This window comes from Hyla sarda, chromosome 10 (assembly GCF_029499605.1).
Source record: "Hyla sarda isolate aHylSar1 chromosome 10, aHylSar1.hap1, whole genome shotgun sequence".
In the NCBI taxonomy this organism is placed as follows: Eukaryota; Metazoa; Chordata; class Amphibia; order Anura; family Hylidae; genus Hyla; species Hyla sarda.
Genome location: NC_079198.1, coordinates 15,754,356 through 15,779,370, shown reverse-complemented (window position 1 = coordinate 15,779,370; position 25,015 = coordinate 15,754,356). Strand labels below are relative to the sequence as shown.

General features: G+C 46.7%; 1 protein-coding gene and 2 long non-coding RNA genes across 3 annotated transcripts in view; 1 reads left to right on the top strand and 2 right to left on the bottom strand.

Moving 5' to 3' along the window:
• The window catches only part of LOC130294226 (uncharacterized), a 59,454-nt gene extending 47,798 nt beyond the window's left edge, over positions 1-11,656 (bottom strand). The window contains exon 1 of the long non-coding RNA XR_008848438.1: positions 11,532-11,656. This is a non-coding gene — a long non-coding RNA (uncharacterized LOC130294226). The remainder of the gene's footprint in view (positions 1-11,531) is intronic.
• The window catches only part of MEGF8 (multiple EGF like domains 8), an 83,668-nt gene that overhangs the window by 36,254 nt on the left and 22,399 nt on the right, over positions 1-25,015 (top strand). Inside the window, exons 17-31 of the mRNA XM_056543801.1 lie at positions 28-255; positions 344-462; positions 1,989-2,120; positions 7,629-7,742; positions 9,049-9,291; positions 9,373-9,557; positions 9,794-10,004; positions 11,513-11,711; positions 11,817-11,952; positions 13,000-13,214; positions 16,453-16,563; positions 18,914-19,032; positions 19,134-19,338; positions 20,206-20,377; positions 20,795-20,958. Of these exons, the coding sequence (XP_056399776.1) occupies positions 28-255; positions 344-462; positions 1,989-2,120; positions 7,629-7,742; positions 9,049-9,291; positions 9,373-9,557; positions 9,794-10,004; positions 11,513-11,711; positions 11,817-11,952; positions 13,000-13,214; positions 16,453-16,563; positions 18,914-19,032; positions 19,134-19,338; positions 20,206-20,377; positions 20,795-20,958 (2,553 nt within the window). The remainder of the gene's footprint in view (positions 1-27; positions 256-343; positions 463-1,988; positions 2,121-7,628; positions 7,743-9,048; positions 9,292-9,372; positions 9,558-9,793; positions 10,005-11,512; positions 11,712-11,816; positions 11,953-12,999; positions 13,215-16,452; positions 16,564-18,913; positions 19,033-19,133; positions 19,339-20,205; positions 20,378-20,794; positions 20,959-25,015) is intronic.
• LOC130294224 (uncharacterized) overlaps positions 11,855-25,015 on the bottom strand; it is a 144,483-nt gene continuing 131,322 nt past the window's right edge. The window contains exons 3-4 of the long non-coding RNA XR_008848435.1: positions 13,084-13,182; positions 11,855-11,990 (exon numbers count right to left, since the gene is read on the bottom strand). This is a non-coding gene — a long non-coding RNA (uncharacterized LOC130294224). The remainder of the gene's footprint in view (positions 11,991-13,083; positions 13,183-25,015) is intronic.

Here is a 25,015-nt window from a genome sequence, read left to right as displayed (position 1 = left end):
GCGTACTTTTCTCCTTCCACCATACAGGAGATCTCCTTCCTATTCCTGGAGCCCCATCGATCTGAAGAATGCTCTTACGCCTCCTGTTTGGCCTGCCTGGCAGATCAGAGCTGCGGCTGGTGCTCCAAGACTCGGACCTGTCACCTCCGACTCTCAAGTGAATGGACCAAATTCTGCTATGATACTCCTTTAATCCTGTCACCGGGGAATTGTCAGATGTGCGATGATTACCGGGACTGTGAAGCCTGTAGTGAGGTAAGGGTATAGCCCGGCCTGACACCACTTTGTTATAGGGCAGATCACTGGATGCATTTGTTTATGTCAGTGGATTATGTGCTTGTAGGATCAGTACTGCGAGTGGCAGGTACACAGCAATAAGAAGGGTGATTCCCAATGCAGCCGGCGGGGGCGCCTGAACGGCGCTATACGATCAGCAAAGGACTGTCCCCGTGCCTGTCATCAGTAAGTAATACTGCAATGTACTGCAATAGAAAGTATCACCTGACATTGCTGAGAGCCATATTTATAGAACTACATAAGCTGTGTAAAATAAAAGCTATCATTTTTAATACATGTTTTAAAATATTTAGCAAAAAATAAGACAAACAATGGCACTGTTGGACAAATTGACCGTGTATACCTTCTCAGGTACAAAAAATCAATAGTGTTTTCCTGGAAAACCGTTTTAATAGTTTAGGTGATCCGAGAACGTTACAACAAAAACCACTGCACGGCGTGATACTAAAACTACTGCCAAAAGTAATAGGAATTATGTCTGGATTGCATTATTCAGTCCTATATGAAAATTGGGCAGAAGGCCGTCAAAACTTACTGTACTTAACTACTTAAAGGGCTATTTCAATTTTGACATTTATGGCATATCCACAGGATTTAAAGGGGTACTCCGCTGCCGTCACGCCTCCTCCCCTAGACTTGCATTGAGAGGCGTGGCCGTGATGTCACCAGGGGCCTGCAGCGCGAAAACAGCGTTCGGAACATTTACTTCCGAACGGCTGGCCAGTGGCGTACCCTTTTAAATGCCATAGATGTCTCATTGATGTGGGTCCCAACTCTGGGACCTGCACCTAATTTAGGATCGAGTACCCTATGACCTCTTACAGCCTGTTTACAAATGCCGGAGGTTACAGGAATTACAGAAATAGTGTATTTTGCGTCGTTAACTGTTCACGCAACTGTTGTCAACTTCTGTGGGAGTTAAGTTTGGCTGTTTTCAGCTTCCAGTAATTGGAAAAACATCATTTTTTTTTTTCTAAACAGCGCCACGCTTGTCCTCATGTTGTGTGTGGTACTACAACTTGGCTGCATTCACTTTAATGGACCTGAGCTGCAATACCAAAAACAACCTGAGGACACATGTGGGGCTCATAAATATGCTAATTAATTTACTAACCTGCCAGTGGGGGTGATTGCTCTTCTCTCTGAGCAGAGCGCTCACCCGCACAGTCAGGCTAGTAAATGAATTTGGGGGGCAGGCCGTGCAGTGAATATGGAGGAGGCAGGGGAGCTCAGTGAGCCAGCTCCCTGCCTCCATTGAGTACTGGAGAGCAGTAGCTACAGACTGTACAAACATGTAAACTGGCAGAACTAAAAAATGTTCACCTACACTATAAACCAGTATATTGGGCTTTGTGCAGGTGAACTAGCTGTCAATTTTTCTTCAAAGTGTGCAACACTTACAATTCCCTGCACCCATAGATGGTTAAAGCGGTACTCCACTGCCCCAGCGTTCAGAATATTTTGTTCCGAACGCTGGGTGCGGGCTGCGGGGGTCGTGTCGACCCCCGCAGCTCGCACCCAGCGTGTGGAAGAAAATGTTCCACAGGCTGGGGCAGTGGCGTACCCCTTTAAATGTAGGACATGCGTCACATTGTTCACCTTCTTACTGTGTTTGGTTGCAGCAGGTCACAGTTAAGCTTTGTAGTATTTGTAGGGGTATTAAATAGTATGTTTTTATACTTTTCTTCCAGGCGTAGGACCTGTTCTGAATGCCTCTCTAACTCCAGTCACTGTGCGTGGTGCCAGTCCACTGGGAGTTGCTTCTATTTTGCTGCGTACCTTGCTAAGTATCCATATGGGGATTGTAGAGACTGGTACGACAGGTAAGTGTCAGACGTGTTACAGTAGCAGTGATTTAGATTTATGCGATCACTTTAGTTTAAAGGGGTTTTCCTACCTCAGATATTCATGATGTATCTACAGGATAGGTCATAAATATGGTTGGTGGGGGTTTCATCTACTGGGAGAATGGGGGTCGCCTAATCTTTATCGTTATTAGAGCAAGGCATTTGTTCTTTCAGAAGATTAAAGGGGTTATCCAGGAATAGAAAAATATAGCTATTTTCTTTTTTTTTTTTTAAACGCTCCCTTTCTTTTTCCAGCTTGGGTGTGGTTCTACAGCTCAGTTAAGTACGTTTAGTTAGGTTCTTTTTCCTTTGTTATTTTTCTAGGTTGGGCGACAGGAGCATGGCGCTACCTGATCTCCAACATGCGACAAAGGGGCATGGAACATAAGAGTATGGGCCGTCAACCCCTTATGGACAATGGCCAGCGCCTGGCGGTAGTACCCTGGGTCCGGTTCCCCGACTTGCCCCTGCCCGCCTCGCTATGGCAGCTTGGCGTGACGCAGCGCGGCCTTTAGCTGGCTGAAGATTTCAGGGTGAGTATGAGAAGACGGAGCCCGTGGGTGAGTATGTATTTCAATCCTCCTTCCCCCTCCCCCTCTCTCTCTTGCTCATCCGGTGTCCCCTTTCTCTGTTGTGCCCAGCTCCTCAGCTGCCATTACACGTGGCTGTGCTGGGCCGGACCCCTCATGGCCTCCGGTGTCATCCTAGAGGAGCTGCTCCCCTGTCATCCAGTGGACCTGCCCCCCTCCCTCTTCAGGTCCCACAGGTATTGCGGCCAGGCACACTACCCTAGCCGCGTTTTCCTCACTATCGGCTGGAGACCCTATGCTACCCGCTGCCCCCGGGTCTCCGGTCCCACGCGGCCGTCCCCTTCCCCAGTGGGGGGCATAACCAGCCCGCTTACTACCTTTTTTGTGCGGCCAGGCGCGTTCTTTATTAGGCTCACCGGAGACCTACAGCTGCAGGCAGCGGGTCTCTGGCCCCATGCAGCTAACCGCTTCCTCAGTGCGGGCTCACCAGCCCACTTACTACTATCATGCTGCAACCAGGCGCAGTGTCCTGGCTGCGTTACTTATAGGCTGACCGGAGACCTACAGCTGCAGGCAGCGGGCTTACTGCTCCGGTCCCATGCGGCCGGGCCCTTCCCTGATGGGGAGGAACCGGCCGCTTCCTTCAGCCAGTCCTCCAGCCCTGTTACTGTAATGGCCACAGATCGCGTGGCCGGCACCCCGTTCCCCGTGATGGAGGGGGTGGCTGCATCTTTCTACAAGTTCCATGGCTCCTAATGTTGATGTGTCTGACAGTAGTCTCATCTGTCACTCATCTCTCAGCTGCCATGTCCGTGGCTGGCACTCCGGTACCCCACTACTAGTGCAGGTGTCAGACTGAGTGATCTGTTGTATACTATGGACCCATACCAGTAAGCCAGACAGTGGTCTGCTTGGTCTCCTCCGCCGCCTGTCACTCATCACTCAACTGATGTATCTGCGGCTGGAGTTCCGGTACCCCACTGCTGTGTGAGGTGTACAAAGACGTGTCCAAGCATGTCCTATAGACCCTGGACGGGGTAACGGGAATGCATTCCACGGCTCCTCAACCTCCCCCATCTTCCACGGTGGCGGGGATACTATCCATGGCTCCTAGGCCTCCCTCCCCTCCCACATGCGGCAGTGGGGCACATTGATCGTCTTTCTGGCTGTCCCCTTTTATCCAGCACCTGGAAGTGTACATGTTCAGCCAGACTGTTGTCTGCACAGTCTCTATTGCTGTCTGTCTCCCATCTCTGGGTTGCCGTGGGCATGGTCGGGTTTCCTGTACCTTACTGCTGTGTAAGGACTCTGGATGAGGGTCCCTGCAGATACTCGGGACTGATGCCAGTCAGCCAGACTTTCATCTGCTGGGTCTCTTACACCGCCAGGTCGCCTGTTAGGTCATGCTCCAATACCCCACTTTCTGTGTCAGCCGGCCAGTTGTCTGCATGGTCTACTACTAATACTTCCTACTACTACTACGTTGAGTCCACTACCATACGCTTCCCACACCGTGGACGGAAGTTCAGGTAACCCACTGCCAAGGTGCAGTTCTGAGTGAGTCTCCCCATGTTGCTCCATTGGGCCCTATACAATACACCATATACTGGTTCGCAGGGTTCCTTCCTTTACCAGGTCCCTCTCTACATGCCTGCTGCTCTATCGGCTGAAGGCTGGTAATCCACTTTCTGTGTGTGGTTCTGACTGTGGCACCCGGTGTGGCCATGGTCCCAATGCCAGATAGCCGACTGTGTCTGCATGGTTTTCTACTCTGCCAGGCCACCTTCCCCATTCTTGCTGCTCCCGCGGCTACAGTCCGGTGACTCTTTTTCCAGGCGAATTCCACAGAGAGTCTCTCAGTGGTTTCATTGGATCTTTTATACCTGCCTGTCAGACTGTGTCTGAATGTTTCCTTACCCACACGCATCCTTCGTCTCTTGCATCTGCGACGGCATTCTTGGTGTGGGGCACTATTAGGAGATGGGGGGTGTGCGCGTTTCCTGCAGATTCCATGGACTTTAACAGAAACAGAAGCACTCTCTGTTCCCCTTTCTAAGGGTGTAACGTTGGTCTACTAGGGGCATGGTTGTGACACACCGTTGGGTGCTGAGCCTATCTTCCATGCTGCCAGACTTTTGGATGTCTGCGTTTTCTTTTGCGTCTGGAGTCTTGGTACCCCACTACTATCGTGCGGTAACCATGTCTGTGTCCCTACATGTGTGAGGCCACACTGCATGTGTAGAGCCCACCATTCCTTTTATTTTATTTATTTTTTTGGTGGGGTGGGCCTCGGGCCTTCCTGTGATCTTGTTTCCACAGGTTTCCAACAGTTGAGCACTTCTGTTCAGGCATGGGGCATGATGGGGCGACACAGACTGTTCAACCCCCCCCCCCCCCCCAATACCTCCAGGTATCTGTCCTGGGTTCCTGTGCGGGGGGGTTCAGACGCCGGCTCTGTTGCATTAGAAAATTACCAGGATGGCTCCGTTGACGCCCTTCTGGTCCAGGGTTTCACCACATTGTGGTGTTCCTCTCAATGCTTTGGTTGCTGTGGGGCGTGTACTTCTTACTTCCATTCGTAGTTACGTCTCTGTATCTTTGCCCAGCACCAGTGTCCAGATTTCCAATCTCTCCGGGGACACAGATTAGCTCCTTCATTCCTCGATATGTTGTTGCAGGGTTCCTGGGGATTACGTTTTTGCTGAGAGCAATCAGCTGAGCTGCGCACTTTTGCAGCCTGGCTCTCTTCCTGTTTCTTGGTTATCTACTGCTGCTCATGTAGCCTTGGCATTCTCCTCTGTTGGAGGAGTTTATGTGATCATATATGGCTCGGTGACAGCCGGTCTAGCACAGTCTGTTTGGGTCCTGCCATTGCTCTCCCCCTCCCTCGATGCAATCTCCCTGGAAGGTTTTTTATCTCCTCCCCTTCCCTGACGGGCTGTTGCTTCGGTCCACTCAGACCGCTGGGGTCCATGTCTGGTAAGCCTCCTTGTCTTGGACACTATCCTAGTATGCTGTGGCATGTCTTCTTTTCTAGGCTGGCCCTTCTGGTTCTTTGGGCCTTAGTGATTGATGGTTGTTGTCTTGGGTAGGTTAGCTCTCCTGCCCAGACTTCTCCGCGATTCCATTGTGGGGCGGTCTTTCTGTACCGCACTTCTTCTTGTCTAAACGTAGAAGTTTGTCACCCGGAGCGTTTCGCAGATGTTGGGTTTACTTTACAGGTGTACATCTTCCAGGCGACTTGGGAACCTTCATTTCCCATGTCGGCTGCTCCTTGTGGAAGTTTATTACGTCTATTTATTACATTTATTACGTCTTCCAGGTGACCCAGATGCCTCCAGTTACCTTGTTGCTCCGGGATGCTCCATTTCAGGGCATTCCTCTCCCTTTTTGGCCTTCCTTATTCCTTCCGTTTCCTCCTTCGGGGTTCAATTACTTCCGAGGCGGTGGGCGTTTCGGTCATCTGTATTAGGCTACTCAGGTGCTCGCGGTGGGCCCCTGGGACAGGGATTTTTGGTCTGCAGCTGTTCTGGTCATCGCTTTTATGCCCCAGGCCTCTCCAGAGCCAGTCTCCATCTTTCTTTCTTTTTTCTAGTGGTTTTCTGGTCTCCACCTCCTGTACTCACCTTCTGCCCAGGTGTACGCTGCTCTCCTTGGCATTTTTTCCGCCATGTTCTCTTGACTCGGTTTACTCTGTATGGGGTTCTCTTGTTGTGCCCTTTTCCATTTTTTGTTTCCCAGCTGCGCTAGCCCTCTGTCTGGTTCTCTGTTTCTTGGAGTTGATTTCCTACCTCCTCCCGGGATGGTTCCGGCCCATCTGGCTTCCTGTCGACCTTTTCTTATCTCTCTATATGGACCGTAGGCTTGGAGTATACATAGATCGGTCTCTTCTTTGGCGCCCTAGTCCATCTCCATGGACGGGGGTTCTTTTGGGAGCTCTGTTAGGCCTCTGTTGTCTCCAGGATCTCGTCCACAGGCCTTACGGTCGTGTTGGTTTGGTCTCTGGACTGATTCCCCTTTTGCTGTTGGTTTTTCCCACCCTAGGGGACTGCTATGGTATGTCCCATCAGTATAGGTGTCCCCCAATGAAGAGCGACCGAGAAACGGAGATTTTTTTTTTTTTTGTACTCACCGTAAAATCTCTTTCTCGTAGCCTTTATTTGGGGGACACCGCACCCACCCATTTCTTCATCTTTTTTCCGGACTATTTTTTTCGGTTCTTCGGTTGTTTACCCGGGATTCCAGTGGGCGGGTGTATCCTGCCAGGGAGGAGCCGACTTTTTTTTCCGAGTGTCAGCGCCTCCTAGTGGCAAGAGCATATACCAATCAGTATAGGTGTCCCCAATGAAGGCTACAAGAAAGAGATTTTACGGTGAGTAAAAGAAAAATCTCCTTTTTTCTATTCCTGGATAACCCCTTTCCCTTTTTAAGGTAAAGGGATACTCCGGTGGGAAAAAAAAATTTTTTCAAATCAACTGGTGCCAGAAAGTTTATGCAGATTTGTAAATTACTTCTATATAAAAATCTTAATACTTCCAGTACTTATCAGCTGCTATATACTACAGAGGAAGTTGTGTAATTCTTTCCAGTTTGACGTTGCTCTCTGCTGCCACCTCTGTCCATGTCAGGAGCTGTCCAGCTGGGGAAAATTCCTGAGATGGACAGAGGTGGCAGCAGAGAGCACTGTTGTCAGACTTTAAAGAACTACACAACTTCCTGTGCAGCATACAGCAGCTGATAAGTACTGGAAGGATTAAGATTTTTATATAGAAGTCATTTACAAATTTGTATAACTTTCTGGGACGAGTTGATTTGAAAACTTTTTTTTATTCCACCGGAGTACATCTTTAAATATCTTGGTTTGTAGATACCCTCACAATCATCCATTATGTTGTGTATTCATTTTTCCCAGGCTGCCGATCTCACTGTTATTCTTTCCCATTGATCTCTCCAGTGTTCACTCAGTGCCCCAGTGCATGGACTGTTCCAGGTTTAACACCTGTCGGGAGTGTTTGCAGAATTTCGAGTGCGGCTGGTGTGGGAATGTTGACAACCCAACAGTGGGAAGGTGAGTCCGTTCCTAGTGCTCTTACCAGGGTTTTTACATGTCACTAGTATCTGCGATCACTTCATGATCAGTAGTGGAGAACGCTCCATCAATTTAGTCTGTCCCCCCATCCCCCCCCATCGCTGCCTGTATGTCTGTGCACGCTTCCATAAAAAGAAGTCTTCAGTAGCAGGGATTTCTGTTGTGTGTTTTAATTCCTCAATATTTTTATATGTCATATACTGACTTGTAGAATTAGCCTTCGATGTCTACTTTTTAGATAAATCCTATCATGCTTAAAGGGGCACTCCACTGGAAAAAACATTTTTTTATCAAATGGTTCCAGAAAGTTAAACAGATTTGTAAATTACTTCTGTATAAAAGTCTTAATCCTTCCAGTGCTTAGTGGATTAAAATTTTAGTTTCTTTTTTAAATCAACTGGTGCCAGAAAGTTAAAAAAGTTATTTAAATTTCTTTCGTTGAAAAATCTTAATCCTTCCAGTACTTATCAGCTGCTGAATGCTCCACAGGAAGTTCTTTTCTTTTTGAATTTCCTTTCTGTCTGACCACAGTGCTCTCTGCTGACACCTCTGTCCATTTCAGGAACTGTCCAGAGCAGGAGAGGTTTGCTATGGGGATTTTCTCCTGCACTTGACAGTTCCCAAAATGGACAGAGGGGTCAGCAGAGAGCACTGTGGTCAGACAGAAAGGAAATTCAAAAAGAAAAGAACTTCCTGTGGAGCATTCAGCAGCTGATAAGTACTGGAAGGATTAAGATTTTTAAATGCAAGAAATTTAAATAACCGGTTTAAAGGGGTAGTCCAGTGGTGAAAAACGTATCCCCTATCCTAAGGTCCGACCGCTGGGGCCCCCTGCGATCTCTCTGTACGGGGGCCAGGCTCTCCGCCGAGATAGCGGGTGTCGACCCCCGCACGAAGCCGCGGCCGACACGCCCCCTCAATACATCTCTATGGCAGAGCCGGAGATTGCCGAAGGCAGCGCTTCGGCTCTGCCATAGAGTTGTATTGAAGGGGCGTGTCGGCCGCCGCTTCGTGCGGAGGTCGACACGCCCCCTTCCCACGGGCTGTCGGGGCTCCGTACAGGAGATCGCAGGGGGCCCCAGCGGTCGGACCCCCCCAGCGATCTCAAACTTATCCCCTATCCTTAGGATAGGGGATAAGTTGTCCACCACTGGACTACTCCTTTAACTTTCTGGCACCAGTTGATTTAAAAAAATAAAAATAAACTTTCATCCACTAACCTACGGCAATGGATACATCTGCAGGTTTAACCGTTTAACCTCACTTGACATGTTCCTCTCTTAAGGTGCTTCTCTGGGGATTATTCGGGTGTCCGTGGCACCTCCTCCTGCTCCCGTGCGTTGTCCTCTGCCGGGCTTGTAGCCGAACCAGCTGAATGGTCCTATGATTCCTGCCCGGATGTTGACGAGTGTAGACTGGGCATGGCTACTTGTCACAAACATGCGACCTGCAGGAACACGCCGGACTCCTATGAGTGCCACTGTGACCGTGGATTTACAGGAGATGGAGTCACTCACTGTAACCAGACGTGAGTACAGCCGTGTGTAATCCCGTGTGCCGCTTCTTTTTGCTGGGTAACTTTTAGTTATACTCTTCTGCCTTCTTTCAGTTGTTACAATGAATGCTCCCATGGCACGTGTAGTGGGCCGCCATCTTACTCCTGCCTGTGTGACCTTGGCTGGACATCCAACCAGACCAGTGTAATAGAAAGCGGAGTGGAGTGTAGCGTGGATTGTGGCTGCAATTTCCACAGCACCTGCACTCATGGGCCGGGCATATGTGATTCCTGTCAAGGTAGGAGAGGCAGCCAATGGGCACATTGAGTGTTATAGGACAGTGGTCTCCAACCTGCGGACCTCCAGATGTTGCAAAACTACAACTCCCAGCATGCCCGGACAGCCGTTGGCTGTCCGGGCATGCTGGGAGTTGTAGTTTTGCAACATCTGGAGGTCTGCAGGTTGGAGACCACTGTTATAGGGAAAGCATTTTTTTTTTTTATTGAGTTTCTGAGTATTCTTTCTGTTTTACAGATTGGACCCAAGGTGCTCAGTGCCAGGAGTGCAAGCCCGGCAGCTTCGGAAGTGCGACCCAGAAGCCAGGGTGCCAAGAATGTGCCTGCAACAAACATGGGACGCCTGAATTGGGCTACTGCAACCGAGAAACGGGCATATGCTACTGCACGGACAACACACAAGGCGATCACTGTGACAAATGTGCACCGGGGTATTATGGGGATCCAAGGTAGATAGTCTTGTTGTTGTTCTCCATAGAATTCTTCACAAATAAGCTAAGACCCTGGATGACCTTGCGCACGATTTAATAAAGGAGGACTGTGGTCCAGGACAGTTTATCCCTTATCCTGGATCTCCTGCACGACACCCCCGGATCTCCCCAGGAATGGAGCTGTGACGACCCCCTCACAAAGTGGTGCACGTCACGCTCCCTCCATGCAGAGATACAGCGTTCGTGCATGAGGAGAGCTGGACGTTGGGCAGGAGATCACGGGGGTCCCAGCGGTTATACCACCCGCGATCAGACACTTATTCCCTGTCCTTTGAATAGGGAATAAGTTGTCCTGCACCACAGTACTCCTTTAAAGGGGTACTCCGGTGAAATACTTTTTTCAACTGGTACCAGAAAGTTAAACAGATTTGTAAATTACTTATATTAAAAAAAATCTTAATCCACCCTGGCTGGCCTTTATGGAAACCCCGCTATATAGGGAGGGATAGCCCCCTTAGCCCCTCTATATATAGGTGATCTCTTCCCTGGACACGTTGATTATTGAGGCGAGGAGCAGGAATCTGACGGAGACCGAGGTGGAGGTAGCTGGCGACCGGCGATCAGGTGATGGTTCTGCCCTACCTTCCCCTGCTCTCTCTCCCTCTCCTCCCCTCCTTCTTCCCTCTTTCTCTCTCCCCCTCCCTTTTTCCTCTCTTACCTTCTTCTCCCCCCCCTCACCATACCTTCCACCTCCATATTTTCTCCCTCCCCCCCCCCCCCACCTTACCTCTATCCCCGCCCGATAGTTTTCCAGTGCAGTTTTTCTGATACCTAGTGCCCTGCTCATTACGTTCATTGGCCTCTCATGACGGTTTAAAGCGATTCTCTTTCATTCTGCAATAGATGTCATGCTTTCAGTTCTTGTATTGATAGTTTCTGAGCAGCCATTATTCGCAAATGTATGTTCTGATGTGCTGGATTTATTCCATGTGGTTTTCCTACCCTGTTTTACATTACAATAATATTTCTTTTTTGAATAATAATAATAATAAAAAATAAAAAAATCTTAATCCTTCCAGTACTTATTAGCTTTTTCTTTTTGGAACACACAACTCTCTGCTGACATCATGACCACAGTGCTCTCTGCTGACATCTCTGTCCATTTTAAGAACTGTCCAGAGTAGGAGAAAATCCACATAGCAAGCATATGCTGCTCAGAACAGTACCTAAAATGGACAGAGGTGTCAGCAGAGAGCGCTGTGCTCGTGATGTCAGCAGAGAGCGCTGTGTTCCATAAAGAAAATAATTTCCTCTGTAGTATTCAGCAGCTAATAAGTACTGGAAGGATTAAGATTTTTTAATAGACGTAATTTACAAATCTGTTTAACTTTCTGGCACCAGTTGATAAAAATTTTTTTTATTCCAGTTAAACATTTTTTAACCGGAATACCCCTATAAAGGCGGTCGCTGCTTGGTAAAGGCCCATAATATTGTGTTACCTGATTGCATGTATAATATTTTCCTAGGCATGGCGGAACATGTTACCTGGAGTGCCAAGGTCGCCAGCTGCTTTCCCGCGTCTCCTCCTCTGCCCTCGGCTCCCCTGGAGGCTCTTACTGTCTGTGGATGCTGAGTGTGTCTTCTCATACGGAGCCCTGCCAGTCAGATGCCAATTGCCCCCGGCTCAGCCTCAGCCTGCAGCCTGACTTCAATATCCCATGCACGGTGAGCGCTGCCGTTTCCCCTTTTGGCCTCGCATTTCTACGTCTTTGTTGTATATCTTTGTTGCATTCTTTATGTTATTATCTGACACATTCTTCTCGTCTTTAGCAAAGTTACGTGTACGTCTTTGATGGGATTCCAGCTTTCCTAAACACAGGTCTCCTGCAGTCAGATCGCAGCTTGTTGGGTGCGTTTTGTGGACGAGGTCGTGGGGAAACGCCACTTACGGTAGAGGCGACTACAGGTAACTGTCCTTGGGTCTAAAAGGAGAGGTTTGCTGCCCTGTTAAGTAATATTACATTTTAAATTTATATTTAAATTTATAAATAATACATTTAAATATATATATATTTTTTTATGAACTGGTGCCAGAAAGTTAAACAGATTTGTAAATGTCTTCTATTAAAAAATCTTTACCCTTCCAGTACTTTTTAGCAGCTGTATGCTACAGCGGAAATTCTTTTCCTTTTTGAATTTCTTTTTTGTCTTGTCCACAGTGCTCTCTGCTGACACCTGATGCCCGTATCAGGAACTGTCCAGAGCAGGAGAAAATCCCCATAGCAAACCTATGCTGCTCTGGACAGTTCCTGACACGGACAGAGGTGTCAGCAGAGAGCGCTGTGGAGAAGACAAAAAAAGAAATTCAAAAAGAAAAGAATTTCTTCTGTAGCATATACAGCTGCTATAAAGTACAGGAAGGATAAAGATTTTTTTTAATAGAAGTAATTAACAAATCTGTTTTAACTTTCTGGCATCAGTTGACTTATAAAGACCTTAAAAAAAAAATAATAATAACAATTTAAAAAAAAAGTTTTCCACCAGAGTACCCCTTTAACTAAAGTGGAGGGTTTGCCTTTCAGAGCCCCCTTTATTTTCTATGGCTTACATTCTAGGCCAATGTAAAAAGCCGCACTTACTCTGGAGGACTGAGTGTGTCCTCAAGTATCAATGGATATTCCATAGATTTTATTGAGATGCAGTGTTGTACTTAAAGGGGTACTCCACTGCCCCAGCGTTAAAAACATTTTGCGGGCTGCGGGGGTCATGATGTCACGCCACACCCCCTCAATGCAAGTCTCCCATAGACTTGCATTGAGGGGGGGTGTTCCGAACACAAAATGTTCTGAACGCTGGGGCAGTGGAGTACCCCTTTAATTTCTGGACTCAAGGCCGAAAGACACTACAGGCCACGATAATTTATTGCTGTTGCTGGGACTGTATTGTATTTGTTTTCTCATCACAGGTCTCTGTAAGGTCCTTTTTCATATATAAATATTCCATATTTTACCAGGGGTCCTTGTTGTGTATTATGAAGCAAACAACACTGAACCTAGTGGTTTTAATGCCACGTATACAGTACATGTATGTCACCCACCATGCGGAACCAACAGAGTGTGCCGAGGGCAGAGTTGTGTCTGCAGAAGTCCTCTGTCTGGTCCATACTGTCTGCGCGATGTCTGTCCGCGAAACTGCTCTGTGGAAGAAGAGAAGGGTGTATGCAACCAGGTGAGGAACCCCATGCTAGGGTAAGTGTTAAAACAAACAGCCTCATCTGAGAATAGTACATCTACTGGCTGTCAGGGCATGCTGGGAGTTGTAGTGGTGAAACAACTGGAGGCACCCTGTGTTACCCCGAACCCCGCTCCCCCCCCTGTTGAAATCAATAGTTTTGTATGGGCAGCGGCGCTACCCCGAACCCCGCCCCTCCCTTGTTGAAATCAGTAGTTGGTGCAGCGCTCCCCCGCTCCCTCCATTGAAATCAATAGTTAGGGCAGCGCTCCCCCCCACCCCCTGTTGAAATCAATAGTTGGCGCAGCGCTACCATGCTCCCCCCCCATTGAAATCAATAGTTGGCGCAGCGCTACCACGCTCCCCCCACCCCCATTGAAATCAATAGTTGGCGCAGCGCTACCACGCTCCCCCCACCCCCCCATTGAAATCAATAGTTTGCGCAGCGCTACCATGCTCCCCCCCCCCCATTGAAATCAATAGTTGGCGCAGCGCTACCACGCTCCCCCCCACCCCCCATTGAAATCAATAGTTTGCGCAGCGCTCCCCCCACCTCCCCGTTGAAATCAATAGTTGGCGCAGCGCTACCACGCTCCCCCCCCCCCATTGAAATCAATAGTTGGCGCAGCGCTACCCCGAACCCTGCTCCCCCCCAGCCATACCCGAGTGCAGAGCAGCAGCCGCATCGGTCCTAATTCATGCGTGACGTCACGCCAGCCTGCAGCCGGCCACTAGGAGGGAGACCCCTAGTGGCCGGTTTTCAACATTAAAATAAACTATTTTAATGGAAAAAAAAATAATAGATTTATATTAGAGATATGTTGTAGTACATAAGTACTACAACATATCAAAAAAAAAAAGTTTGGTGACAGTGCCCACTTAAATCAACTGGCGCCAGAAAGTTAAACATATTTGTAAATTAAAAACTAAAAAATAAGGTGCAGCTCACAACAGAAGGACCGAGGCAATTAAAGCTAAAGCCGGACCCCACCGGCAACAATAATGTAAATTAATAAAAACCTATAGCTTATGCCTCTAGGACCTCACCAATGGTGCATAATGGTGTGGACAAAGATAGATGTAACAGCGTTTATTCAAAAATTGCTTTTAATTCAGATATAAAATGTAATATATATATAAATAAAATAGTAGCAAAATATCACATTATACTGGCATTTATCTAATGAAGATCTCACTGGGCCCTAGTGAGGTATCAAAGAATGTGTGAATTAATATTTAAATAAGTCCATGAATCTGCAGATAAAAAAATATAAAAATAAAAATACCAATATAAAAATAAGTCCGTAAGAAACGTATGGATATTGTAACATAAAGTCAATGAAGAAATTAATAAAAAGGTTGATGAATGAATGATACGGAGTATCTCTCACCACTGCTTCTGGCTTGGTCTGTTGTAGTGGATGGGTCGCAGCCTCATGATCCTCATGTGCCCCAATGAGTGGAAGGGGGGCACAGATTGATAGATCTCCCTTAGCAGCCCCGTTGGCAAGGGGGCGCAGATGTTGCGTATCGTGGGCTCCAATGGCAGGGCTAAGCCGGTAAGCGAACGAGGTCCCGAGCGCTGCAACTGACACTTGCTCCCCTGCCATCGGAGCCCACAATACGCAACATCTGCGCCCCCTTGCCAACGGGGCTGCTAAGGGAGATCTATCAATCTGTGCCCCCCTTCCACTCATTGGGGCACATGAGGATCATGAGGCTGCGATCCATCCACTACAACAGACCAAGCCAGAAGCAGTGGTGAGAGATACTCCGTATCATTCATTCATCAACCTTTTTATTAATTTCTTCATTGACTTTATGTTACAATATCCATACGTTTCTTACGGACTTATTTTTATATTGGTATTTTTATTTTTATATTTTTTTATCTGCAGATTCATGGACTTATTTAAATATTAATTCACACATTCTTTGATACCTCACTAGGGCCCAGTGAGATCTTCATTAGATAAATGCCAGTGTAATGTGATATTTTGCTACTATTTTGATTTTTTGCTACTATTTTATTTATATATATATATATTATATTTTATATCTGAATTAAAAGCAATTTTTGAATAAACGCTGTTACATCTATCTTTGCCCACACCATTATGCACCATTGGTGAGGTCCTAGAGGCATAAGCTATAGGTTTTTATATATTTGTAAATTACTTCTATTAAAAAATCTTAATACTTCCAGTACTAATCAGTTGCTGTTTTGATCCACAGTAAGTTCTTTTCTTTTTGAATTTCCTTTCGGCCTGACCACAGTGCTCTCTGCTGACACCTCTGTCCATTTTAGGAAATGTTCAGAGTAGGAGAGGTTTGCTGTGGGGATTTGCTCCTACCCTGGACAGTTCCTAAAATGGACAGAGGTGTCAGAAGAGAGCACTGTGGTCAGGCAGAAAGGAAATTCAAAAAGAAAAGAACTTCCTGTGGATCATAACAGCAGCTGATAAATACTGGAAGGATTAAGATTGTTTAATAGAAGTCATTTACAAATCCGTTTAACTTTTGGATGGTGGTCCAACAACTTGACCACTACAAAGCCCAATCCTGGTGAAATGACTAGAGATGAGCGAACTTACAGTAAATTCGATTCATCACGAACTTCTCGGCTCGGCAGTTGATGACTTATCCTGCGTAAATTAGTTCAGCTTTCCGGTGCTCCGGTGGGCTGGAAAAGGTGGATACAGTCCTAGGAAAGAGTCTACTAGGACTGTATCCACCTTTTCCAGCCCACCGGAGCACCTGAAAGCTGAACTTATTTATGCAGGAATAGTCATCAACTGCCGAGCCGAGAAGTTCGTGACAAATCGAATTTACTGTAAGTTCGCTCATCTCTACAAATGACCTTGCATATGAGGTGCCAGGTGTCGAGACCCCACCGATCTGTGATTGATGGCCTATTCTGTGCATTAGTCCATATAGCAGTGTTTCCCAACCAGGGTGCCTCTAAGTGCTGCAAAACTACAACTCCCAGCATGCCCGTACAGCCAAAGGCTGTCCGGGCAAGCTGGGAATTGTAGTTTTGCAACAGCTGGAGTCTTGTAAAACCCCTTTTTAATCATTAAAAAAATTACCTCCGGAATACCTTTTTAAAGTGACCATCAGACGTTTATGGCCCATTATATAGACAGGATATTAAAACCTTTGCTGGTATATGTTCTAAAACAGGTGATTTTCTGCATTAACACCTTGTGTACTTTTTTGTTTGTTTTTTATGTAGACCCTCGGTGTTTGCTTTTGTTCTCCTGGTTATGCTGGAGAAGACTGTTCAGTTCAGTTGGATTCTGGGAAGATTGTGTGGGAAACTCTTATGGACCCTCAGCTCGCAGCAGTAAGTCATATATAAAAACATTCTTGCCTTTAACCCCTTAAAGGGGTACTCCGCCCCTAGACATCTTATCCCCCATCCAAAGGGTAGGGGATAAGATGTCAGATCGCCGGGGTCCCGCTGCTGGGGACCCCGTAGATCGCTGCTGCAGCACCCCGCTATCATTACTGCGCAGAGCGAGATCGCTCTGCACGTAATGACGGGCAATACAGGGGCCTTAGCATCGTTACGTCACGGCTCCGCCCCTCATGACGTCACGGCCCGCCCCTGTCAATACAAGTCTATGGGAGGGGGCGCGGCCGTCGTCACGCTCCCTGCCATAGACTTGCATTAAGGGGACGGGCCGTGATGTCATGAGGGGCGGAGTCGTGACGTCACGCTGCTCCGGCCCCTGTATCGCCCGTCATTACACACAGAGCGAACTCGCTCTGTGCAGTATTGATGGCGGGGTGCCACAGCAGCGATCCCCGGGGTCCCCAGCAGCGGGACCGCGGCGATCTAACATCTTATCCCCTATCCTTTGGATAGGGGATAAGATGCCAGGGGCGGAGTACCCCTTTAAGGACTCAGCGTTTTTCCGTTTTTGCACTTTCGTTTTTTCCTCTCTACCTTTTAAAAATCATAACCCTTTCAATTTTGCACCTACAGGTCCATACGATGGCTTGTTTTTTGCACCACCAATTCTACTTTGTTATGACATCAGTCATTTTACCCAAAAATCTACGGCGAAACCGTAAAAAAATATTTGTGGGACAAAATATGTTTTTTTTTAAAAGCCATTTTGTAAATTTTGGGGGTTTCCATTTCTATGCAGTAAATTTTTCAGTAAAAATTACCCCTTCTCTTCATTCTGTAGGTCCATACGTTTAAAATGATCCCCTACTTATATAGGTTTGATTTTGTTTTACTTCTGGAAAAAATCATAACTACATGCAGGAAAATTAATACGTTTAAAAATGTCATCTTCTTATAACTTGTATTTTTCCGCATATGGGGATGTATGAGGGACCATTTTTTGTGCCATGATCTGAAGTTTGTACCATTCTTGTTTTGATCGGACTTTTTGATTGCTTTTTATAAATTTTTTAAGGCATAAAAAGTGGGGAAAAAAAATGCTAATTTGGATTTTTTTTTTTTAGTGTACACCGTTGACTGTGCGTTTTAATTAACAATATATTATTATAGCTCGGACATTTACACAAGCGGCGATACCACATGTGTTTTTATATTTATTATTATTTACATAGTTTTTTATTTTTTTTATGGGAAAAGGGGGGTGATTCAAACTTATATTAGGGAAGGGGTTAAATCAGATTTATTAAATAATTTTTTTACACTTTTTTTTTTTTTGCAATGTTATAGCCCCCATAGGGGACTATAACATGCAATACATTGATTGCAGACACTGATCACTGCTATGCCATTGATCAGTGTTATCGGCGCTCCACTGCTCCTGCCTGGATCTCGGGCACGGAGCAGTGAATCAGAGATCGGACAATGAAGAGGCAGGTAGGGACCCTCCTCGTGTCCTAACAATCAATTGGGAGACCGCGGTAGTCCCGATCAGCCCGATTGAGCTGCCGGGAATGCTTTATTTTTTTTTACTTTACACGCGGCGATCAACTTTGATCGCCATGTCTAAAGGGTTAATACCGAGCATCACCGCGATCGGTGATATCCGGTATTAGCCACGGGTCCCGGCTATCGTTAGCCGCTGGGACCGACTCGATATGACATAGGGTCACCGTGTGACCCTGTGTTATATCGCGGACGTACAGGTACGCCCTGCATCCTTAAGAGGTTAAATGGGTATCCCATCACAAACATTCATGACTTATCCAGGAATGTCATAATGCAGGTCTCACTTTTGTGACAATCAGGCAGGACATCTTTGAGGATGTGCCATAAATGTTTGATGGAAATATTTCTCTAAGGCTGCATTCACACCACGATTGCAGCCTACGGTTGCTGGATCCGGCTAGGGGGTGGGGGTACCGGGCTCTCCCGCACACGAGCCGGACCAGAGTCAAACAGTGACTCCGGTCGGCTCATTTCTGCCCCGTATCCGTTTTTGTGACCGGACCTAAAACCGTAGTATACTATGGCTTTAAATCCGGTCACAAAACCGGATACAGGGAAGAAATGAGCCGACCGGAGTCACTGTTTGACTCCAGTCGGCTCATTAAAGTGAATGGATTTCAGTGCCGGCCCGACAGGGGTACGGGAGTGCCCGGTTTTCCCCTCCCACAGCCGGATCCAGCAACCGTAGGCTGCAATCATGGTGTGAATGCAGTCGAAAAAAGCAGAGCTCCAATTGTGTCCTCCCCACATTGATTATAACTTGATTCTTTAGGATTCGGCAAGTCGCTTCTTACACCGGTTGGGTCACACCATGGTTGAAGGACCAGATAACACTCTCTGGATGTTCGGGGGTCTGTCTTTAAGAGATGGTGTGCTGGGAAGTGTCTATAGGTAACATTGACATTTATTTTTTTATTGCTCCGGTTTCCACCTGTCCTGCTGCCTTCATTATTTTACCTAATTTGGGGATCATAATATTTCTTGTCCTGTAGGTACTCCATTTCTGAGCACCGCTGGACCCAGATGTTAGCAGGCACAGAGGGCGGTGGTCCTGGTCCGAGTCCTCGATACTTCCATGCTGCTGCTTACAATGCCCTTCGTAATGCCATGTATATTATGGGTGGTCTGACCAACTATGGAGCTTTCAGTGACTTTTGGGTGTTAAATCTTACTACGTTACAGTGGAGAAAAGAACTGGTGAGTGCTTGGCTCCTTTTCTCCTCGCCTGATCTGAAGAACCAGAGTTCTCTTCAAAGACAACCTGCCGACTCTCCTGACATCTTTGTGTTCCCGTTATTCCACCTGAAAATATTAGATACCTTTACAAGTGGCTGTTACCATTCTTTTGTCTCTAAGGGGTGTGAATACCTAGTTTAACACTGTCAACACCAATTAAAGGGTTACTCTGCTCCCCAGTGTCCGGAACATAGAGTTCTGAACGCTGTGTGCAGGCTTCCGTGCCGTCACGCCCCCTCCCATAGACTTGCATTGAGGGGGTGGGACGTGACGTCACATGACGCGGCGTGACATCACGAGAGGGCGGGCGTGATGCTCCGGATGCTGGGTAGTGGAGTAACCCTTTAAAGAACATCAGATTGTGTACGGACAAATCCGCATTGACACTGGGAATGGTAACACCCAAATGTCACCCTGCGATCTCCCTGCTGCACCCGCGTTCGTTAGAGCATCGAATGCAGTGTCGGAGGATCGTGATGCCACGCCCCCTCAATGCAAGTCTATGGGAGGGGGCGTGACTGTGACGTCACGAGTGGGGCGTGACCGTGACGTCATGAGCCTCTGCCCCGCATCACCAGTCATCCGGCACGGAGAGAAGTTCGCTCCATGCACCGGATGTCTGGGGTGCCACAGCCGAGATTGTGGGGGTCCCCAGCGGCAGGACTTCCGTGGTCAGACATCTTATCCCCCATCCTTTGGGGAGAACCCCCTTTAATTGCTATTTTGTAGGGAATACAACAGACATGTCAGGTGAGCCAACAGGTCCTGCTACATAGAGCTCATGGTAGCTTTCTAGTAGTCTACCATACTTATACTTTGTTTCTCCAGGATCCCATCTTGCCATCGGTGGCTGGCCACACCCTGACTCCACGTCGTGGATCATCTCTCATTCTAATTGGTGGATATTCACCAGAGAATGGATTTAATAATCGAGTTCTGGAATATAACATTGAACTGGAGATCTGGAATGTGGGACATCATACGGGCACGCCGCCTACTGGTCAGTCTTGATGCCACAATGTACCTAACCCTTGACCCCCACTGGTTCCCCTGCAGCTCCCGTTAGACTCCGTCCAGCCCCCCGATCTTCTCTCTTTATCCTGCTTCTGAGACGAGCCCTTGTTGCAGGACCTGCCATCTCAGCCAATCACTGGCCACAGCGCTGTCCTGTCTCGACCAGTGATTGGCTGTGCCAACCAGTTCTGCAAAAGCGAAACGAAGAGGAAAAATTGGGGGACTGGACTGAATCGAATGGGAGCTGCAGAGGACCAGGGACGGGTAAATATCGGTCACCTCGACACTGGATGATTCATTTAACTTTCTATGGAGAATCTGAATAATATTCTGGAGCTGCACAGACTTTATCTCTTGGGAAACCAGAAATAATTCCTATAAATTGTACATCTGTTTGTTGCAGGTCTGTATGGTCATTCCACCGTGTATCATGAGGCTACTGATGCCTTTTATGTCTTTGGTGGACATCGATTCCATGTAGAGGCCGTGACCCCATCCCCCGAGCTCTACAGCCTGTATTACCCTAATCTGACATGGAGTTTGCTCGCCCCTTCTCAGGGGAGAAAGGTAAGTGAGACAACCTGGCGTTATACCACCATATGTAGTATCATATACTAGCAGTTCTCTCGAGCACTTTTTCCTTTAAAGGGTTACTCCGCTCCCCAGCGTCCGGAACATTGAGTTCCTGAACGCTGTGTGCGGGCTTCCGTGTTCACGTCCGCCCCCTCGTGACGTCACGTCCCGCCCCCTCAATGCAAGTTTATGGGAGGGGGCATGATGGCCGTCACTCCCCCTTCCCATAGACTTTCATTGATGGGGCGGGACGTGACGTCACGAAGGGGCGGGCGTGAACACGGAAGCCCGCACACAGCGTTCGGAACTCAATGTTCCGGTGTGAGGTGGAATTTTGCGGACGCTGGGGAGCGGAGTAACCCTTTAAGGCACCATAACAGCGCATTTTAGAAAGTGGTCCTACAAAGATTTCCTAACATTTCTCCTTAACCCCTTAAGGACGCAGGACGTAAATGTACGTCCTGGTGAGGTGGTACTTAACGCACCAGGACGTACATTTACGTCCTAAGCATAACAGCGGGCATCGGAGCGATGCCCGTGTCATGCGCGGCTGATCCCGGCTGCTGATCGCAGCCAGGGACCCGCCGGCAATGGCCGACGCCCGCGATCTCGCGGGCGTCCGCCATTAATCCCTCAGGTGCCGGGATCAATACAGATCCCGGCATCTGCGGCAGTTCGCCATTTAAATGAACAATCGGATCGCCCGCAGCGCTGCTGCGGGGATCCGATCATTCATAACGCCGCACGGAGGTCCCCTCTGCTTCCTCCGTGCGGCTCCCGGCGTCTCCTGCTTTGGTCTGTGATCGAGCAGACCAGAGCAGGAGATGACCGATAATACTGATCTGTTCTATGTCCTATACATAGAACAGATCAGTATTAGCAATCATGGTAATGCTATGAATAGTCCCCTATGGGGACTATTCAAGTGTAAAAAAAAATGTAAAAAAATGTAAAAGTAAACGTAAAAAAAAAGTGAAAAATCCCCTCCCCCAATAAAAAAGTAAAACGTCCGTTTTTTCCTATTTTACCCCCAAAAAGCGTAAAAAACATTTTTTATAGACATATTTGGTATCGCCGCATGCGTAAATGTCCGAACTATTAAAATAAAATGTTAATGATCCCGTACGGTGAACGGCGTGAACGAAAAAAAATAAAAAAAGTCCAAAATTCCTACTTTTTTAATACATTTTATTAAAAAAAAAATTATAAAAAATGTATTAAAAGTTTTTTATATGCAAATGTGGTATCAAAAAAAAGTACAGATCATGGCACAAAAAATGAGCCCCCATACCGCCACTTATACGGAAAAATAAAAAAGTTAGAGGTCATCAAAATAAAGGGATTATAAACGTACTAATTTGGTTAAAAAGTTTGTGATTTTTTTTAAGCGCAACAATAATATAAAAGTATATAATAATGGGTATCATTTTAATCGTATTGACCCTCAGAATAAAGAACACACGTCATTTTTACCATAAATTGTACGGCGTGAAAACGAAACCTTCCAAAATTAGCAAAATTGCGTTTTTCGTTTAAATTTTCCCACAAAAATAGTGTTTTTTGGTTGCACCATACATTTTATGATATAATGAGTGATGTCATTACAAAGGACAACTGGTCGCGCAAAAAACAAGCCCTCATACTAGTCTGTGGATGAAAATATAAAAGAGTTATGATTTTTAGAAGGCGAGGAGGTAAAAATGAAAACGTAAAAATTAAATTGTCTGAGTCCTTAAGGCCAAAATGGGCTGAGTCCTTAAGGGGTTAAAGTGGTTGTCTGGGATTACAGATGGCTGCTTTATTCCAGATTGCCATCACTGCCTGTAGGTTGTGTGTTTGCAGAGCAGCTGTAATGAGGTGAACGGGGCTTAGATGCAATAACCACATACAGCCTGTGGACAGGTGTGGCACTGTCTTCAGAAGGAAGCGGCCATGTTTTTCTTACTGGGAGACTTGCTGCCTTTTCCGTCTCGCTGCAGGAGACTGATTCAATGGTAAGTCTGTGGAGCCCATGCAAGCTTCGGAGAAAAGTGTTCAGCCATGTTGCTTCTCCCGACTCATGAACACCCAGACTCCGAACAATCTAAACTTCAGACATGTCTGCGTGACAGGGACGCTTTAAAGGAGTATTCCGGCCTTAAACATCCTTATTCCCCACAAATGTGTCTTTGAAGGGGAATACCGGCCCTATACATCTTTATCCCCTCTCTTCCACAAATTTGCAGATGTGTCTTTGAAGGGGTATTTCGGCCTTATACATCTTTATCCCCGATCTCCCACAAATGTGCAAATATGTCATTAACCCCTTAAGGACTCAGCCCATTTTGGCCTTAAGGACTCAGACAATTTTATTTTTACGTTTTCATTTTTTCCTCCTCGCCTTCAAACAATCATAACTCTTTTATATTTTCATCCACAGACTAGTATGAGGGCTTGTTTTTTGCGCGACCAGTTGTCCGTTGTAATGCCATCACTCACTTTACCATAAAATGTATGGCGCAACCAAAAAAATACTATTTGTGTTGGGAAATTAAAAAGAAAACCGCAATTTTGCTAATTTTGGAAGGTTTCGTTTTCACGCCGTATTTACGGTAAAAATGACATGTGTTTATTCTTTAGGTCAATACGATTAAAATGATACCCATGAAAACATACTTTTCTATTACTGTTGCGCTTAAAAAATATCGCAAACTTTTTATCCAAATTATTACGTTTAAAATCCCCCTATTTTGAAGACCTATAACTTTTTCATTTTTCCGTATAATCAGCGCTATGAGGGCTCATTTTTTGCGCCGTGATCTGTACTTTTTATTGAACCAATATTTGCTTATATAAAACTTTTTAAATAAATTTTGTATTAATTTTTTTGGGAATAAAATGTTATAAAAAAAAGCAGCTATTCTGGACTTTTTTTTTTTTTTAACGTTCCCGCCGTTCACCATATGGTATCATTAACATTTTATTTTAATAGTTTGGATATTTATGCACGCGGCGATACCAAATATGTATATAAAATATTGTTTTTACACTTTTTGGGGGTGAAATAGGGAAAATGGGACAATTTACGTTTTTATTGGGGGAGGGGATTTTAGAATTTTTTTTTATTTGAACTTTTTTAACTTTTTTTTTTACACTTTAATAGTCCCCATAGGGGGACTATTTATAGCAATCATTCGATTGCTAATACTGTTCAGTGCTATGTAGAGGAACATAGCAATGATCAGTATTATCGGTCATCTTGTGCTCTGGTCTGCTTTATCTCAGACCAGAGCAGAAGACCCTTGAATGGCAGCGGAGGCAGGTGAGGGGACCTCTGTCTGCTGTTCTGGATGATCGGATCGCCGCGGCAGCGCTGCGGCCGATCCGATCATCCATTTTAGTGACCGCAATGCTGCAGATGCCATGATCTGTATTGATCATGGCATCTGAGGGGTTAATGGCGGACATCTGCGCGATCGCAGATGTCCGCCATTACAGGCGGGTCCCTGGCTGCTATCAGCAGCTGGGATCTGCCTCGCATGACCGGAGCATCGCTCCAATGCTCGCGGTTATCTATAGGACGTAAACGTACGTCCTGGTGCGTTAAGTACCACTTCACCAGGACGTACATTTACATCCAGCGTCGTTAAGGGGTTAAAGGGGTATTCCAGTCTTATAGATCTTATCCCCTATCCAGAGGAATAGGGGATAAGATGTATGATTGCAGGGGTCCCGCCGCTGGGACTCCAGAAATCTCTGTGCAGTCCCCGGCATTCTGTGTCAGGCGCTGCCTCTGAGATGTGACGTCACGGCCACGCCCCCTCCATTCATGACTATGGGAGGGGGCGTGACTACAGTCACGCCCCCTCCCATAGACATGAATGGAGGGGGCGTGGCCGTGACGTCACATCTCGGTCTCAGAAGCAGCGTCCGGCACAGAGTCCCAGCGGCGGGACCCCTGCAATCATACATCTTATCCCCTATCCTCTGGATAGGGGATAAGATGTATAAGGCCGGAATACCCCTTTAAAGACAAATTTGCACATTTGTGGGAGATGGATGTTTCCGATAG